We start from the raw sequence: 19,997 nt of genomic DNA on the forward strand, positions 1-19,997 counted from the left end.
TTCTGGCAACCACCGTCCCTCGCTTCCACTTGCTGGGGCCACCGTAGTGTCGCACCCACACCTCAGCACCCAGCAGAAACGATCGGTTCGCTCCTCCGGCCGCCATCTCCTGTCTCTGCTGCTGGTCTCGGACTCGGCCCGCCGGATCGGGCCGTAACAGGTCCAGGCGATTCCTGATGCTCCTACCAAGCATCATCTCCGACGGTGACTTCCCAGTCGATGCGTGCGGAGCCACCCGGTACGCGAGCAGAAACTTCTGCAGTCTGGCCGACAGAGTACCGCCTCCTCTCAGCGCCGCCTTCAGGCCGCCTTTGACGGTCTGAACGGCCCTCTCCGCAGCGCCATTACTGCTGGGGTGGTATGGTGCTACACGGATGTGTCGCACCCCGTTGTTTCTGGCAAACTCGGCGAACTGGATAGCGGTAAACTGCGCCCCGTTGTCCGATACGAGCTGCCGAGGAATGCCAAACCGAGCAAACATCGCTCTCAGCTCGCGAATGGTACTCTCTGTCGATATCTCGCGCATAGGCACCGCCTCTATCCACTTCGTATGGCTATCATAGTCAATGAAGAAGTAGGATGACTGGAACGGGCCTGCAAAATCGACATGGATGCGCTCCCAGGGCACGCCAGTTGGCTCCCACGGGTGCAGAACACTCCGCGGCGGCGCCCCTCGCTTCTCCGCGCAGTCCGCGCAGTCTCTCGCCAGTCCCTCCAGCTCAGCATCCATGCCTGGCCACCATACATATCGTCTGGCCAGGTTCTTCATCTTGGACACGCCCAGGTGAGCCTCGTGCAGCTCGCCCAGTACCTGCGCCCTCAGGCGCTGGGGGACCACTGTCCGTCCACCCCACAGCACCGTGTCGCCGTCTGTGGATAGCTCCTCTCGCCTCCTCTTGTACGGCTCCAGCTCCGCTTCCACGTTATCGGGCCAGCCGCACCTCACGTAGGTAAGGACCTTGCTCAGCATCGGGTCCCGTCTGGACGCTGTCGTCAGCTTTTGCGCAGTCAGTTCCGGCGTCACTCCGTCCATATAGAGCAGGTGACCTCCACTGAAGCTGTCGCTGTCATCCGACTGCTCGTCTCCTTCAGTCTGCGCCACCAGCCGAGATAAACTGTCCGCCACATGCATCTGTTCAGAGCGCCGCAGCTCCACAGTGTATGAATACGCCGCCAGCTGCAGAGCATAACGCTGGAGACGCGCTGCTGCCAAGGTTGGCAAATTTCTGTCAGGGCTGAGGATCCGAGAGAGCGCCCGGTTGTCCACCACGAGCGTGAACTGGCGGCCGTACAAGAACCGGTGAAAACGGCTCACTCCGTACGACACCGCCGCGGCCTCCCGCTCAACTTGCGCGTACTTGCGCTCGGTCGGCGTCAGCGTCCGAGACGCGTACATGATGGGCCTCTCTGCACCACCCGGCAGCACGTGCATCAGCGCTGCTCCCATGCCCACACTGCTGGCGTCCGTCACCAACTTCAGCGGAAGAGTCGGCTCGTAGCGCATCAGCACCGGCGGATTCGTCAGCAACTTCTTCACCTTTGCGACTGCCGCCGAACACTGCTCGGTCCACTTCCACGGGCTGTCCTTCTTCAATAAATGATACAGGGGGGACAGCACTGTTGACAGATCAGGTAGAAGTCGAGCAAAGTACGTGACTGATCCAAGCAGTGACCGAAGCTGCTGGACATCCTGCGGCTCTGGCGCCGCTAGTAGCGCCGTCGTCCCTTCATCCGTCGGACTGATTCCCTCGGCTGTCACCTTCCATCCGAGGTACTCTACCTCCGGCAGCATCAGCTTGCACTTGCTGGCCGCTAGTCTGAGTCCATGCCTTTCCAATCTGTCCAGGACTTCATCTAGACGCTTCAGAAGCTGTTGTTCCGTCTCTCCGAAAATCAACAGATCGTCCAGGTAGCATCAGGGGTGAAAAATTGTATCGTTTTGTCGTTGTCGACGACAACCGAGAAGACGATTTTATGGCGACCACGCGCAGCGCCTGAACTGATTAACTCCTTCCGCTTAGTGAGGTTAGAAGCGCACAACCCATCCGCCTCTGCCCACGAAACCCAATCACCTCTGCCCACGCAAACCATTCTCTGTCCCTCCCCATCACATCGACTCGCAGTTCTCGAGTCCGTTACCTCCCGTACGCGGCGGCATCCCAGTGGAAAATTTCCTGGTAGCTACAGACATATTCCAACTCTCCGTAGCTATTTAGTATATACTGCGTCGTTCGACCATCGTTCGGACGGCCGATCGGCGACCCTCATAAAGACGACCAATGGCATACCAAGTGGTCGCCGTGGTTGTCCGCTGGCAACACGTGTCTGGCAAATCTAGTACATTCCAGGACTCGGCCGGCCCCTGCCGCACCCTTCAGCGCCGCCCCCGGCCGGCGGCCAGTTAGCGTCCCCTCTAATCCGCCGGGGCTCCTTTTGTGACGTCAAAACCCACCCCGGTGGCGCCTGGGGGTAGGTCCGCGGCGGGACATCTTGAGTGGGACCGTGTCAGTGCCGGTAATGTTTTGGTGAGGCCGAGGGGAGGGCACGCTATGTCATATGCCCACGAGGATATGGTGGCTCAGGACTTCCGAGGTCGAGGAACACGGATCGTCGGACAATTGAGCCTGGCGGTTGAGCGTCCTGCGCTATCAAAAAGGAGCGGAATTATAATATATTCGCACGCAGGGTACGCGGCGTCTGCACGACTGAAGTGTAGGGGAAGTTGGGGCAATGCCGGAGTTGGGGCAAAGCCGAAATTCGAGATATTTCGAAAACCGTAAGACATGGATGCCACCTGTCAGTGATGCTCTGAAGCTTAAGTGACTACAATTATCGAATGTTTGTTACGAGTCGTCATTCGGAATACTTCGGCTCTGAGGGCGCCAAGAGCGTTTTCCAGGTACGCGTTCCTTGTACTACATGCGCCTTTGAAGCTGCATTTCTTACTCATTATGCTACCGTTTGTCTGGCCAATTCGGTCAAATAATCTTCAGCATGTCTTTGCATAAGTGTGCTGCCTATTTGAAATTTATACGGCACGTTGAAAAGTTATGGGCCTGCAAATGAAAGTATGGCTGGCTGGGGTAATGCCGAGAACGTGCAATTACGCACGTTAAAGCACGCTATACGTGGACTTTACTGCTGTAGAATAGCAACGCGAATTTTTAGTCACACAAATTACACTTTCAACCGACACAACGGCCTGTTACCTATAAGGAATTATTTACCTGGCATTTTCTTATTATATCACACAATTATAACTTCCAGTGTGCACCAAGCGTCCTCAAGCTCTTAAAACGCGTGTCAGCTTTGATAAATTATGGATAAAGTTTGAGATAAAGTGGCAAAACATCAATGTCGGCATTCCCCGTAGATCATTTCTCCCATTTTCGGCTTTCCCCGCAGTCCGGGGCAACGCCGAAAAAGTCACTTCTTTGATATTTTTAGTTTGTGCGCTTAACGGTATGCGAATTCATCAAATGCGCCTGGTATGCTTGAAAGGCAAAAGACTGGCCTCTCGAATGACGCCAACAAGAATAGCTTATGTTGTCTACCTTGCGTGCTACGGGCGTCAGAAAAAAAGTATTCGGCGTTCCCCCAACTTCCCCTACCAACTTGAGCACCTTTTGTTCAAAGGTGAGTGGAAGTCCACCAGTGGCACCGTCGAAGGGTCACCGAAAGGGTCAAAAGGGCTGTCTAATCTTTTCTGCGGCGCTGTACAGCTCTATACAATTTGTTCCCGAGTTGTGCGCCGGTGTAAAAAAAAAAAAAAATATTGAAAGGCAATATCTTTCATGACCTCCGTTGACCTGACCTTTGACTTAGCTTAGCCTATAAAACGAATGTCATTGATTTTCGCCCTTATTTTGGACGTTCTTTCGAATGCCGTTTACTGCTTGTCACTACGTGACCCAGGATCCGAGTTAAAAGGGCGGGTTGTTTGACCCCCCCCCCCTCCCGAGCAGGGCGTGGAAATCAAGGACCCTCAGCGGGGCGCGAGTTAGACATCTTGAGTTGACAACCAAATAAGCCCGTTTTCCTTTGGACGACAACCACCGAAACACTTTTTCCAGCCCTGGGTAGCATCTGCAGCCTTCCTGGCCCTGCAGCACCCTGTCCATCGCGTCTTGGAACAGCGCTCCTGAGCTCGCGATACCGAACGGCAGCCGCTTCATCACATAGTCTCCTCTGTGCGTGCTGACCGTTGTCATCGCCTGTGAGGGCTCGTCCAGCTCTATCTGCTGATAAGCGTCTCGCAGATCCAGCTTACAAAACAGCTTACCCTTGACGTTCGCAAATACGTCCTCTGGAGTCGGCATGGGGTGGTGTTTCACCACCAGCTGAGGGTTCACCGTCAGATTATAGCTCGCGCACAGTCTGACAGCTCCTGACTGCTTTGGAATCGGCACCAGTGGAGTAGCCCAACCTGAACTCTCTTCAGTCGACTCCACCTTCCTCGCAATGCCTTCCTTTACCCAGCGGTCCAGCTCCTCGTCCACCTTCGACAGTAGAGCATACGGCACTGGGCGCGCAGCCAGCCGCCGCGGCACGGCGCCGGGCTTCAGAGTCAGGTGCGCTCGGAGCGACAGAGGCATCACTCCCAGCCCGTCGGCGAACACAGCCTTGTGTGCCGCCAGCACCGTCTTCAGCGTCCGCTTGGGCTCATCGCCGATCTTAAAAACCGACTGCCAGTCCAGCCGGACTTCCCGCAGCCAGTCTCTACCCAGCAGTGGGCGATGGCCTCGCTGACCGCTGACCACGATTCTCAGCGACTTCTGCTGATCACCGTGACACACATTCACGGTTGCTTCTCCCTTGATGGGCACCACTTGACCGGTATATGAGGTCAATCTCAGGTCAGACTTCCTCAGCTTCAATCCTGGAATCGTTCCTTCACCGGCAATAGTCACCGGTGAGCCCGTATCTATCAGCATTTCTGTCCGTCTGCCGTTAATCTCGACGGTCACGAGCGGCAGCTGGTCCCGCTGGATTGGCCTGTTTATTCTCAGCACCGTTTCCTCCAGCTCCACCGACCGAACCTGCCTCTCTGCATTCCTGGGACAATTCCTCTTGATGTGTCCCGTGGCTCCACACCGGTAGCATCGCCTGTTACCGCTCACACGGCGATCAGTGTCACGGTGTCCGGCTTGGTCTACGGTGTAGCCCAGCCCTTGCCGCCCATTCCCCGTCTGCCTACTTCCGCGCTCAGCTTCCTCGGGTCGGCGTCCACTGCCGCCGCCGTCCCGACGCGGGGCGGCTGAGCGCTGCCGCCGCCGTCCCGACGCGGGGCGGCTGAGCGCTGCCGAATAGCTCCTGGACAGTCTTATTTCCAGTGGTCCCAGGACCCGCACCGAAAACAGGCTCCTGGTCGCGATCGGCCGTTGGCCTGCGGCCCCATCGCGTTCACCTCCAGCCCGCCACCGTCCGGCGGCTGTACCGAGGCTGCTCCAGCGGTCCTCCCACCGCTGTCCAGCTGCTCCCCCAGCTGCTTGGCGTCCTTGAACGCTCTGGCCACTCCTCGCACGTTTTCCAGGGTCAGCGTGTCTCCCCGAGCAGCGGCCTTCTGCAGCATCTTTGGTCGCAGCTCGGCACTGCAACCAGCCACGCAGCGGTCTCGCAGCTCTCGCTCGTTCTCGATGGCCGTATAACCACAGCGGCGGAGCTGCACACGTAGCCGACCCAAAAAGTGCTCAAAGTCTTCGCCGTCTTCCATCTTCATTCCATGGAAAATCATCCTTTCGGCGATTACATTCCGACATGGAGCCAAGTATGCCGTTAACTTCAGTTTGCACGACTCAAACAAATCGTCTCCTGGAACTTCCGGCTCCGGTAAGGTCTCATATGTCTCGGCAATGTCATCGCTTACCAAGTGTAGCAACACCGCACACTTACGGTTCACATCTGTGATATTGATCGCCACCAGATACCTTTCAACTTTCTTGATCCACTTTTCAAAATCATCACCGGGCCGATATGGTGATACTCCCGGTAACTGCAAGCCAGCAGTCTCCATTTTGCCACTGAATTAAATTTGTCTGTGCTCCGAGACTGGTCGTTGACCCGAATCTGCACGATTCGAGGTCAAGGTAGGTTACCTGCTGGTTGCTTAGCAACCACTAACACAGTCAGCACAACAATCAACCAGCTCCAGCACAAAAATGTCATTCAAATTCGCCGTCTTTTTACTTCTAAACATTCGGTCTTATGCCTTTTCGACACTCTCTCTTATACTTTTATTCTATTGATGCCGCCTTAACTAGCACTTCTTAGCTCTTTTTCTTATGCTCTTTCGACCTCGACCGTCCGACAGCACGGCAACGTTCCGATCCACCAGGCTACTTCTCCTGCCTACACGCAGCCACTTTTTGGATCCCCGACTGACACATTTGCTAGCCTGAGCCGTGACTCCACCCCGAGCCGATCCGCCCGTCCTGCTTTCCGCGAATATCCGTAATCAGTCGCTACTGTTGCCGGCCTCGACCTCACCTTGTTTGCTTATCCACTAGACATCACTGGCTCTCTGACGTCCCTTTGGATTCTTCACTCCGCAACTTAGGTTTCCTCTTCATGCCCATCTCATCCTCGTCGCCAAGTTTCATATCTTTGCCCCGCAAGAGTACATTTAGTTGCACCCAGTTATATTGGACATTGGGCATGGGAATAAAAACGATCATGTAGCATGCACGTCTCGGAGATCGACTGTGTCCGACTCTGACTGAAATAACTAAAGCTCGAAGTAGGTCACGCGCATCATGACTCAAGTGACCTCCGAGTCGGGACTAAATAATAACATAACTGTATAACAACAACATGTGTCCACGACACAACACTAACGTCAACGGTTTTGCCTGCAGGGGGCAAAAACTGCAAAAATAATATATTTTTCGGAAACAGTTTTTCTGCAATAACTTTTGACCCAAGCCTTGTACGAGCTTACTTTTACCGGCATCGTGTTCCTCTCGTCAAGACGCATCGAATGAACTATAAGTTGACCTTAAAAGGTCAACTTGAAAATTTGACCTCAGGTCAAGGTCATGACCTGACCGGAAAGGGTCATGTTGCATATCAGTCGATCCGTATCGTCGAGCTGAACACATCTAATGCGTTTTCATCGCTCTAGTATGCCTCTATCAAAAGTTATTTGCGAAAAACTGTTAGATACAATTCGTGACCTAAGATGACCTCAGGGCATAAACAGGGGTAACGGACACCATTTTCATGTTCAGTGTGTCTAACCCACTTGTTATTCAGTGTTTGGGAGTGTTTATAATGTCTTTCGTCCAAAAGAGGCGCATTTCAATTTTCTCCCATTGACTTATAATGGGGAGGTCGCAAAATTGACCTGACCTTAGGTCATCGATATCAAAATTCTGAGATAAACATTTTGTACATGCTATTGCTCTCAGCAATCGCTGAAAGTTTCAAAGCGATCGGTCACTCGGTGTAGCTATGACAGACATTGAAACTTTTTTTGAGGTGAGGTCACTTCAAGTGACCTGGTGACCTGACCTTGAATGACCTTGGTCTGAAATTTTCACAACATGTGTAGAATTGATGTATGATAAGGTGTACCAAAAACGGCTCCGCGCCGCCGTTTTTGAGATATTCGCGAAAAACCACAAGGGGGGTGTTCAAACACCCCCCTCCCCCCAGCAGGGCGCGGGATATTAGCTTTTGAAGAGCGTCCCCACGGCCGCTCACACTCAGGATTTTCCCTTAATTCAGTATGAACTCGCTCGCTCGCTGCGCTCGCTCGCTCGTAATCATAGACCATTCGTTGATCATAGGTCATACGTTGACCTTCCAAGTCAGTGACCCCCAATAGTCGGAAGGGTCTAGACCTGCCTAGAAGTTTTTGTCGTGAGAGAGAGAGAGAGAGAGAGAGAGAGAGAGAGAGAGAGAGAGAGAGAGAGAGAGAGAGAGAGAGAGAGAGAGAGAGAGAGACAGAGAGAGAGAGAGACAGAGAGAGAGAGAGACAGAGAGAGAGAGACAGAGAGAGAGAGAGAGAAAGAGAGAGAGAGAGAGACAGAGAGAGAGAGAGACAGAGAGAGAGAGAGACAGAGAGAGAGAGACAGAGAGAGAGAGAGAGACAGAGAGAGAGAGAGAGACAGAGAGAGAGAGACAGAGAGAGAGAGACAGAGAGAGAGACAGAGAGAGAGACAGAGAGAGAGAGAGACAGAGAGAGAGAGACAGAGAGAGAGACAGAGAGAGAGAGACAGAGAGAGAGACAGAGAGAGAGAGACAGAGAGAGAGAGAGACAGAGAGAGAGAGACAGAGAGAGAGAGACAGAGAGAGAGAGAGACAGAGAGAGAGAGAGAGAGACAGAGAGAGAGAGAGACAGAGAGAGAGAGACAGAGAGAGAGAGACAGAGAGAGAGAGACAGAGAGAGAGACAGAGAGAGAGAGACAGAGAAAGAGAGAGAGACAGAGAGAGAGAGAGAGACAGAGAGACAGAGAGACAGAGAGACAGAGACAGAGACAGAGACAGAGACAGAGACAGAGACAGAGACAGAGACAGAGACAGAGACAGAGACAGAGAGAGAGACAGAGAGAGACAGAGAGAGAGACAGAGAGAGAGACAGAGAGAGAGACAGAGAGAGACAGAGAGAGACAGAGAGAGAGAGACAGAGAGAGAGAGAGACAGAGAGAGAGAGACAGAGAGAGAGACAGAGAGAGAGACAGAGAGAGAGACAGAGAGAGAGACAGAGAGAGAGAGAGAGAGAGAGAGAGAGAGAGAGAGAGAGAGAGAGAGAGAGAGAGAGAGAGAGAGAGAGAGAGAGAGAGAGAGAGAGAGAGAGAGAGAGAGAGAGAGAGAGAGAGAGAGAGAGAGAGAGAAATAGCCTTTTTAGAAACGGTCGGTATAGGTATTTAGCGACAATGCACGGATTTAAAATGAACGTTAATCCTTCTCACAGCTAGCCTGTTCAACGTGCTTCCATTTACATCGCTAGTGACCTCGCCTTTAGGCCATGTGACCGGAAACCGGCAGCTAAACAGCAGATATTTTAGGGGCGCGGAAACCCTGAAGATTGGCTGTGCCGCAATGTCATTCCTGGTGGTTTTGAACCTGGCTAAAGCAGGCAAAAGTGCATTCCGAATCGGAAATTTCTGAGAAAATATTCTCACTCAGTTACGAGTTACGACCACGGCATGCCAAAGCTGCTGAGACTGAAGCAGCATTTCAGCGGCTATCGAAGAAAATATGGGGTCTAATGGACACAAATGTTCCATCATCTTCGTCAAGGTCAAATAAATGACTGACAGGCTGGTCCACGAGGGGATCCTGGACATGACAATCAAGGCGACTTGTCTAAGGTAAGTCGCCTAAGCTTGCGCCTAAGTGTCATTTCGCACTTCAAAAGCTCCAACAACGCCGCTGCCGTCCAAAACAAACTGACAGAGGAGCTCGGCGGACCAGATCACCGTGGTGAAAGAGATTAGGCCTCTTTATTATCCCAGCCTTAACCCGCTCGACTAAGGCATGCTACGCGTTTTGCAGAATAAGCTCTAGGCCACCTCTCATCCCAGCCTGGAGTCGCTGAAGACTCGCATCCTGACAGCATGGGAGGATAGAAAATGTCCTGCATCGTCAAAACCCGCAGGCGTTTTCGCCCTTGCGTCGAGGCCGTCGTCGGCACAGACGGTGATTACAATGAATGGGCACTTAGCAGAATCATGTGGCTTGGTGTTCCTGGGCGTTGTTTTGTTCTATTGTTGAGTATCTATGGACCAGACATTTATTTTAAAAATGTTGAAAACGCCAGGACTTTCCGAACACCCTGTAGACCTAACATGGCGAGTCATATCACGCGGAATTTTGACAGCCACCATTGCCCTTTATTATCAGACCCGGAATCCGAGTCAGAGTCGGAGTCGGAGTCGGTCAGGAGCCCGGAGTCGGAGTCGGAGTCGGAAGAGCACTACCACGACTCCGAAACCCTGAGCTGGACCGACTCCGACTCCGACTCCGTTGGAGTCGCTCAGGAGCCGGGAGTCGGATTCGGAGTCGGAGTCGGAAGAGCACTACCACGACTCCGAAACCCTGAGGTGGACCGACTCCGACTCCGACTCCTGGCTGCTTGCCACGACTCCGGGCGACTCCGACTCCGACTCCGACTCCGACTCCGAAACCCTGATAACATGTCTAATATTGATAAATGTTTACTTACCAAATTTTGGTATATACCTGCAAGTACTTGCTAAAAAGTCAATCTCAAGCGCGGAGTGATTGAGCGACGTCAACTTAAAAAAAGGCATTTTTTAGCAAACATGTGCTTGGATCCGGAAAAATGGATCTGAGATCCGATCCCATGGATCCCGATCCGAGATCCATTCAGATCATAGATCCAACCCCTCAATTTTGTCGAGAGATCTACTGGGATCATAGATCTGACCCTTCAATTTTGTCGCTAGATCCACTCGGATCATAGATCTGGCTCCCCAATTTTGTCGTGAGATCCATTGGGATCATAGCTCATAGGTGCTCAAAATGTTAACAACTTTCTTTCATAAGAAGTTATGAATACCAAAGTATGGTTAGAAACAAACAATCTTATACAAAGGCCATATTAGTAAAGGCATCCAGTTACATTATAGAGAATACAAAATAAAGGAGGCTCATGACGGTCACAACTTGAGAGAATTGAGTGACATGAAGATTGTTCACATACCAACAGAAAAGTTTGCATTAACAATTAACATAGAGGTAAGTCAAAGTAATGACTAATTAACAATACATTACTAGGTACCTACCACATCACAATTCATGTTAGAATCTACATAATGATATTGATAATACAATCTTGCATTAGACAACCATGAGGCTTTCCAGCTAACACAATTGATTGATAAACAATAAAAGATTATACTGACACATGTGGCTTGGTTAGGTTAAGGTTTCAATCTATTGAAAGAAATATTTGGTAAAATAAACTGAGATATAAACAAAAGTATAAAAATATTCAACAGCCTGCGGAAGCGATGGGAAGCGAAATATCAATTGTAATGGCCTTGGATATTTGCCGTAAAATGATAATTCAGTATCTAAATAGAACTCGTGACGTCATTTCAAATAACAAATGATCTGAGCATTCTCCCTTCGAGTATAATGTAAATAAATAAAAAATCAAACTAGAAATTCAGAAGTCTGGAGTTTTTCAAAAAAGTGTTCATTTTTTTTGCCTCACATAATTTTACGATACGATTGTTTGTGAATATCATCTTTGTAACGTTGATTTAATGACGTAAACGTAAGCTGAAACGGTATTACATGGCCCTGAGCCGGGTGTGCGCTTTGCATCTTTGTTTTATTCACTTTTCAAAAGAATCACAATATCTTACGTCATTAGTTTGAAGGGCCTATCACGGGGAATCTTTTGGAATCATTACGGTTTTAGTCAAATTAAGATTTTTCATTGGTCAAACGATAATGACGTAATAAAACAATATTACCAAAACGTGAGCTGTGAATTTCGTTTGTCTTTTTTTGGGAGGCTCTCTCATAACGAAAGCACAGCATGACACCACACGTGGCACGATGCCAAAAGTAGGTAATCTGGAGAAGTTGATGCCATTTTTGAGCTTGCAATTTTATTAGGAAAATATTAGAGGTTGGTTGCTATTCTTACTAAATCGAAATTGTGTTGCACATACTAATAGCTCATACGAACATTCTGGATTGGGATTTCATACCTGGCAGAAGTGGATTGCTGGATTATTTTTTAGCAAAACTGACCTATTTGGCTTCCAGGTTTGATTTCCTAACATCTGTCCATAGGCAACGGATCAGGGGGGGGGGGGGGTGGCACCAGGGAACAGTGCCCCCCATAGATTTTGGCATTTTACCATAAGCCCTACTGGCGTTGCATGGAAAGAATGGGACCAAAATGGAAATCTGCACTGCCCCGCTGCCACTGCATCTATCTGTACTGTTTGTTCATTGAATTAAAGTGGCTGTAGCTTGTTGATAAGATTGTCATCAGTGCTGTCATGAAAAAGTTACAATTGGTCACAAAAAGTAGCAATGTGCATGTTCTTGGCTTATTTTAAATGTAGTACAAATGTTGTTGATTTATATTCAAATTTAATGATGATACCTAATGATTACAACTGGTCTTAACCATGTCCACAACCCACAAGTGACAATTCTCAATTGTATTGCACTGTAAGGTGTACAGTTATGTAGGATAAGGGTTTCATTGGCTACATGTTGTCGTGAGATCCATACAGATCATAGGTCCTCCACAAATTTTTGCCCGCTGGATCCACAGAGATCATAGATCGGACCCCTAATTTTTTTTTTTGGAGAGATCCATTGGGATCATAGATCTAACCCCTGAATTTTGTCGAGAGATTCACTCGGATCATAGATCCAACCCCTTTATTTTGTCGAGAGATCCACTGAGATCATAGATCCAGCTCTCGGATCCATGCACATGTCTGTTTTTTAGTTCGGTAAAATTCAATGAATTTACATGATACTTATTTCTTTCTACTACAAAGCAGTGCCAGCACCAATAAGGGAGGGAAATGTCATCCTATATCTTAACCCTCGCCGGCACAGGAGGTTGATGCAACCCCTTTTAGGTTTTTCGCAAATAACTCGCGTAAAAAGTGCCCGATCGTAACGAAACTTTCAGTATCCTTGCACTGATCACTTTTACACATACCCTTTAAATTTCATGACCCTGAACCAAATGACCTTTGACCTATGACCTACCTTTCGAGACCATGTTTGGCCGGAATCGCTATTCGGCGTGTGTCGGCACGCATTAGTCGCGCGTTTGCAAGCTTTTCGTGGTTTCAAACGTTGAAACATGTGATTTGATGTTGCTCCCATGCATTAGGGTAGATGTCAAGGTCACCTTAAGGTCAGGTCAGGTCATTGACCTTTGTTGACGTCGGTTCACTTTTTAAGTTTTACATGTTTCTATGCTAGTTTTTGGGGCTGAATTCGAATTCAGCAACCATTTGAACATTTACGAAGTAGTTTTGGTGCCTTCGTAACATGTCACGAAGCTGTCAGAGGCGGTTGACACGTACTACGAATACCCGTCGCGACCCCTACTGGTTGACCTGACCTGACCTGACCCGACCTGGTCTTAATACTTAGGCATCATCTGTGATCAAAACTAACACAATATTCGTGATCAGCACCCTGAAACCCCATAGCAGCCACCCTTTACGACACAACAGGTCCCGATTTTCCCGACTTTTGGGTCATTGACCTGACCTGCAAGGTCAACCGATGACCTAGGACCTAAAAATTGGGTATCATCGGCTTTCTCTCGTAACAGGCAGCACGCTGATTTTTTTCTGCGAAGCTCTTGATCGATCAGGGGTCAAATGCGAGGGGGTCGTACCAACCTTGTGCCGTCGTCCGTCGATGGACGCAAAATGGCCTGTGCCGGCGAGGGTTAATAACAACACATAACAACACGTGAGCAGAGCACCACCAGTTGCGGTAACACATGTGGCACGTGACCGCCGGTACTCACTGTGGTAAGTGTCACGTGACGCGTCCACGCAGAAGGCGATGGAGATGAAGAGGGCGAAAATCTCCTCAGTGGATCGCGTCGACCAGCGCATCAGCCGCGAGACGTCAAACACGCTGTACAGCATGATAAAGAACGAATTCCACAGGCCAACGGCGCAGTACATGGAGAAAAAATCCAACTCGAAGTCGTCGCAGATGTTCTTGATGACTGGAACAGGGGCGGGAGCGGGCGGGGCGGGCACTGGCAGTCAGCGCTGACCTCAAGTACCATCGACCTTTCACCTAAAGTCATAGGCGAAAATTGTTGCATACCTTTCGTGACTTGACATGACTTCAGCGACATAAGGACAAGGAGGGGTCACGGTTGCCATTTTCCCATTCAGTGTGTCATGTTTGGACGTAACTGGGTGTTTGAGAGTGTTTAGAATGACGCCCAAAAAGGCGCCTTGGAATTTTATCCCACTGACATATATTGTACTAAAAAGTTCGCAAAAATAACTTGACCTTAGGTCACGTCATCAAAAATCTGCGAGATACATTTTATCATTACATTTATTTTACATTATATTAAAAGTTATTACAGGGTGGGGCGTAAGTTCTGTTACAAATCTTTAGGGCTGATGTTAATGACCTTTTGACCCAAATTAATTCATCGCAAGTACCTTGTTAAAAACGCCTGTAAATTGTGAGCTTTTTTTGAAAGTATCAAATCTATATTACTATTTGAACCAGGGTATATTGAATTAGGGTGTAGGACCAAGTTTAGTAGGCATGATCTCAGCAATTATCGTGTTTTATATGGCGGTTTTCATTATCACAATATTATTTTTGATATCATGAAGTTTGTATATCTCGGTTTTACGAAAAATAGTAGGGCAACAAAGATAAATTTCGCGAAAAAATAATTTTAGTTGGAAACATCCATTCTGGTATGCAAAATTCAGTATGAAGCCCAGTATGGTGACCGTCTAGTGTGCTTCCAAGGCTGAGTACCTGATATCAACAAGAGTTGTTTACTATTTTGCCTTACGTTGCTAGGTGGTTGCTAGGGAGCTAAGGATACTCTCCTGCGCGATCATTTGCACTTATTTTTCCTCATTATATCGACATGTTGCTGTTTCTAAGACCTAACTCATGGTAAGAAAAAAGCAGTTTTCTTAAAATGTGTATTTAAGTGCCGTAGCATTAACACAGCTCTGAAATTCTGCTTAAATATCTGCAAAATCCTGACTTCCCGGAAAATTGTTGGTGGTGATGGGGATCGAGCCCGTCGATGAAAAGTAAGTCAGTATTCAAAGGCTTCAAAACGTTATTTCTTGTTGTTCTGTGAAATAGCAATGCAAAGACCGATGATAGTGCCAGTGTAGAGCTTTCCAATGAAGCATTGCAATTAGTAGTAAGGTTATTATCACCTAAGATATCCTTAATCAAATATTAGAATTCTGCCATTGTCTTGCTGTAGAACTGGGTTACTTTCAATCTCTTGGGAACACGATTTGCCGGTCTCAGATCGAAAAACATTTCAGAAAGCGATAATAGACAATGAAATTTCCCACCTGATAGCATCTCGGGTTTTTATATATCCTGTCTAGAATTTTCATAAATCAGACGTAAAAATGGCCAATTTCGTCAGATTACGAATTTTTGCCATTGGGTCTAATGTAAAGCATGGCTACTTTCAGTCTCTTGGGAACACGATTTCCGTACCTCAGATTGAAAAACACTTCAAAAGTCGCAGATAGTAGACGATTTAATCTACAAGATAGCATCTCGCTTTTTTCTGTATCTGGTCATGTATCTTCATAAAACCCTCTCAAATATAGTCAATTTAGCATTAAAGTCTATGGATTTAGAAGAATTTTCATATCCGACTAGATTTGGGCTACCATGTCTGTTGACCGGGGGCCGATTTGAACAGGATCCATCTGTCTGTCTGTCTGTCCGCCACGTCGTGTAGTGGGTTCAATTTAGCCGGCCTACAGGGCAGACGGTATATCGTAGGGGGTTGAAATTTGCACACCTTATAGGTGACAGAGCGGGTCAGCGCCTTTTCTAGGTTTCCACTCGCTGGGGTGCACGGTTCGCGCGTGGGGCGCGCTGGAAGAACGGCAATGAAATTTTGATCGGTTCGTAGATCTTCATTGAGAGCCGGGGTCGACAAACTTTGTGAGCTAAATGCATGCCGATCGGTGGCGGGTGCCTCGCATTGGCGGATGGGCAGGTTTTAATTTGAATAAAAAGTGGCGAGATAATGTGTTGATTTTCATTCAATGGGAACAGTTTGTGATAAAAGGATAAAAACGCACCGCGTTTGCCGCAATGCGTCACATTGGTCACAAGGCGCCATTTTTGCCGCAGCTTGCACAGTTTTGTCAAATATGGCCCGATAAGGGTGCAATTTGGTGCAAAGATGCATGGCCAATCACAGGGTAAAAATGCGCCACGTTTGCCGCAATGCGCCACATTTGTCACAAAGCGCCATTTCCGACAATACGATTAAGGGTAATGGAATGGCACGAATAGGGGCAGGGCTGGGGACACTTTAAGTCCGATTGTTTTTTAATACCTATTGGATTCAATTAGTCTGTGACCTGACATCACCCAGTGGTAGGTAATGGTAGAGGTAGTGGTAGGAGGTAGGGGTAGGGGTAGGGGTAGGGGTAGGGGTAGTGGTAGGAGTAGTGGTAGGGGTAGGTGTAGTGGTAGGGGTAGGGGTGGTAGTAGTGGTAGGGGTAGTGATAGGGGTAGTAGTAGGGGTAGTAGTAGGGGTAGTGGTAGGGGTAGTGGTAGGGGTAGTGGTAGGGGTAGTGGTAGGGGTAATGGTAGGGATAGTGGTAGGGGTAGGAGTATGGGTAGTGGTAGTGGTAGCGGTAGGGGTAGGGGTAGTGGTAGATGTAGTGGTAGGGGTAGGGGTAGTGGTAGGGGTAGGGTAGTGGTAGGGGTAGGGGTAGGGGTAGTGGTAAGGGTAGTGGTAGGGGTAGTAGTAGTGGTATGGGTAGTAGTAGGGGTAGTAGTAGGGGTAGTGGTAGGGGTAGTGGTAGGGGTAGGAGTATGGGTAGTGGTAGGGGTAGATGTAGTGGTAGGGGTAGGGGTGGGGGTAGTGGTAGTGGTAGGGGTAGTGGTAGGGGTAGTGGTAGGGGTAGTGGTAGGGGTAGGGGTAGTGGTGGAGGCAAAAGCAGAACAGTGGCCCGGGCTGATCCCATTGGACGGGAGGTGATCTATGTGACCTGGCGTGACCCAAAGTGACCGGGGCTGACCCCCTTGACCCGTCTTGACCCTGTATCACCCAAATTTCATCCAACAAAGCCCTCAGAACAGATCTTTTTAAATTCTCTTCGCATTCCCGTCCATATCTATGCTTTTAGACGACACATCGACTTGAATCGAACACCATTCGAAAGCAAATTGGCTGGTGCCGCAATTTTTCCTACCACGCAGCAAAGCAAGTGGCGCAGCCGCTTGTCTAACTTACTATTCAAACAGAATCCGTCTGTCTGTGAGTCTGTGTGTCCGCACATCGTGTAGTGGGTTCAATTTGTTACGGCTAGAGGGCAGACGGTACGACGTAGGGGGCTGAAATTTGCACACCTTCTAGGTGACAGAGCGGGTCAGCGCCTTTTCTAGGTTCCGACTCGCTGGGGTGCACGGTTGGCGCGTGGCGCGCGCTGGAAGAACGCCAATGAAATTTTGATCGGTTCGTAGATCTTCATTGAGAGCCGGGGTCGACAAACTTTGTGAACCGTAGTGCGAATTCTGCTTTTATGAGCTTCCGATTTGTGTGTTCGTATTTTCGGATCGTTTTCTTGAGAGATGTTGATAATTGTCCGATTATATTGGCAAAGGTTTCAGACATAACATGTATACAAAATTAAATTCCTTAAGCTTTCGAAGACATCTACATCTTCATGATCACAAGGTTAAATTGTAAAAGCACAGAGCCTAAGTTTGCTATTAGAATGGAAGGGAGAAAAACTAAATACATATTGTGCGTGATAAATTGCTAAGGCCTCTTGCAGTCGTCACATTCAGTAAACACACTAACTAATATACCTACATCGTTCCACACTTGGATGCATGACACATGACACATTTTGGTAATATGACACCTTTCTATGCACAGATACATAGATACCCTAAACGTCATATAGCCCTCCTAAATCCGATATCACTAATGCCCATCGCATTGTTCAGCTCCAAAGCGTGAGTGTCGTGCACCCCGACTTGTAGAGCTGCTTGTTGATGTGAGGCGAGTACTCACGGATGTACAGCGCCTCCAACACCCACAGTCTTCGCTGGTCATGGGTAGAGCACAGTATTTCGGTATTGTTCACCAAAATTTGTCGTGTGATGTCCTTGTCATGTTCTTTGTGCATGTGATTCTTCAGTGCGCCTTGTTGTTTATGCATTGTAAGTCGTCTGGACAGGGATGTGGTAGTCGCGCCAATGTATTTATCTTTGTTGAGAAGTCTACAACCTTCTTCGGGGCAACTGAATTGATAAATTACATTGGCTTGCTGTAAGTGTCTGTTGTCCTTGTCTCGTGTCTTCTTCTTGAACATGTTGTTGACCATGACGAGATCTGCGGTTTTCCTCGTGTTGTAATATATGATGAGTGTCACTTTCTTCGCCTGGTCTGTCGGCTTGACGTTAGTCAAGATGAGATCTCGGATGACCCTCTCTTCCGTTTTGTAGGCTGTGTTCATTTGACTGCGGTAGAACAGTTTGATTTTCTCCGTTTTCTCCGTTTTGTCTTGACTTTTCTCATCGTTCTTCTGTCCACTTTCCTCGCGCTCTTGCTGCTCACTCTGCAGTCTGCTCACCTTTCTCGCTCCTCTGATGGCAGGCATCAAGTTGTCTTTTGATTTCATTATCGACGAGGTGATTGCTGTATCCATTGTTGACGAGGATTTGACGAGATCTGGTGAGCTCTGCATGGACATGTTGCCAAGATGAACTGTTGTTAACAGCCCGCCTGACAAATGCCTTGATCACACTCAGCTTGTACCGCTCAGGGCATTCGCTCTGAGCGCTGAGACAATGTCCTTCGTCCGTTGTCTTCCTGTAGACCGAGGTACTGCACATGCCGTCATCCAGCTTCTCGACCATGGTGTCGAGGAATGCAATCTTGTTGCCGCCGACCTCGTAGGTGAACCTTAAGACGGAAGCCTCTTCGAATGCCGTCTTCAGCGTCTTCAGATGCTCCTCATCACGGACGCAGACGAATATGTCGTCTACGTATCGAGCGTACAGCTCTGGTGGTCCGTCCATGTCCTGTAGCACAGTGTTCTCGAGACGGGCCATGTAAAAGTTCGCGAACAATGGTCCGAGCGGCGACCCCATGGCTATGCCGTCCTTCTGACTATACAGCTTGCCGTCAGGTCCCCTGAACGCTGCCTCGGTGGTGCACATCAAGAGCAACTTCTTCAGTATGCTCTTCGATAGCTTCAGCGGTGGCAGAGTCGTCCCACTGTAGACGACATCGAGGATGATATCGATTGTCTCCAGAACAGGCACGTTGGTAAACAAACTCTCTACATCTAGCGAAGCCAGTGAGCCTTGCAGCTTGCGACCACGCAGGATGTCGAGAAATTCTTCAGTGGACTTCAGACTGTATTGGGCTGGGACGTATGGAGACAGAAGGCTGTTAAGCCTCTTCGCAACCTTGTACGTTGGTGTAGTCACTTGTGATATAATGAGTCTCAGTGGATTGTCCTTTTTATGTGTTTTCACGTTGCCGTACGCATAACCCGGTGTGTGTTCACCACTAATCTTGGAAAAGTGGATCTGGTCTTGTGCAGCATTTGCGCCTTGTATGATTCCGTTTGCTTTGGCTTTCAGCTTGTCAGTCGGATCGGTTGTCAGCCGTTGGAATTTGGATGTGTCACTAAGAGTTTCATTCACCTGTTTCATGTACGTCTCTTTGTCGAGTATGACAAAATTCGATGCCTTATCAGCACGTCTGATAACAATATCTTCATTACCGCGTAACTGCTTGGCAGCCTCCTTGAGCTCTTTTGTCATGAGTTTTGACTTGCTATTTCCTCTGAGTTTAGTGCTTTCACCGATAATTCTTTCCCGGAGGTCTTTATCAACGGTGACCTTCTTCTCTTGCTCTAGCTTAACAATGTCATCGTATAGTATTTCTAGAGAAGCCTTTTTCTCTAGGACACTGTTCTTAGACTGAAAATGACACTTAATGCCAAGATTCAGGAAGTCTTTTTGTGCATCAGATAACTCAACTTGAGATAAGTTTATGAAGCGATCTTTGTTTTCCGGCATGGCAAGGGACCCACCATAGAGCTTGGATAGTTTTTTGCCAGTTTTAATCTTGTTGTTGTGCTTTGTGTTCGCTTCACTTGTGGCCAAATGCTCCATGATCTTCTCACGAACACTTGGCGGTAAGTTAGCTTCTGACAGTTCATGTTCCAACTTACTCTTATCATCTTTGAGTCTTTTAATTGCATCTTTCTTTAGTTGTATTTGATTACAAATCAGTTCTTTCC

At 48.6% G+C, this 19,997-nt stretch overlaps 1 protein-coding gene across 1 annotated transcript in view; it reads right to left on the reverse strand.

Moving 5' to 3' along the window:
* LOC122380001 (sodium bicarbonate transporter-like protein 11) overlaps window positions 1–19,997 on the reverse strand; it is a 263,700-nt gene that overhangs the window by 227,647 nt on the left and 16,056 nt on the right. Inside the window, exon 2 of the mRNA XM_043362735.1 lies at window positions 13,496–13,702. Coding sequence (XP_043218670.1) covers window positions 13,496–13,658 — 163 coding nt within the window. The 5' untranslated portion in view covers window positions 13,659–13,702. The remainder of the gene's footprint in view (window positions 1–13,495; window positions 13,703–19,997) is intronic.

This window comes from Amphibalanus amphitrite, unplaced genomic scaffold, assembly GCF_019059575.1.
Source record: "Amphibalanus amphitrite isolate SeventyFive unplaced genomic scaffold, NRLGWU_Aamphi_draft 000089F_arrow, whole genome shotgun sequence".
Lineage (NCBI taxonomy): Eukaryota > Metazoa > Arthropoda > Thecostraca > Balanomorpha > Balanidae > Amphibalanus > Amphibalanus amphitrite.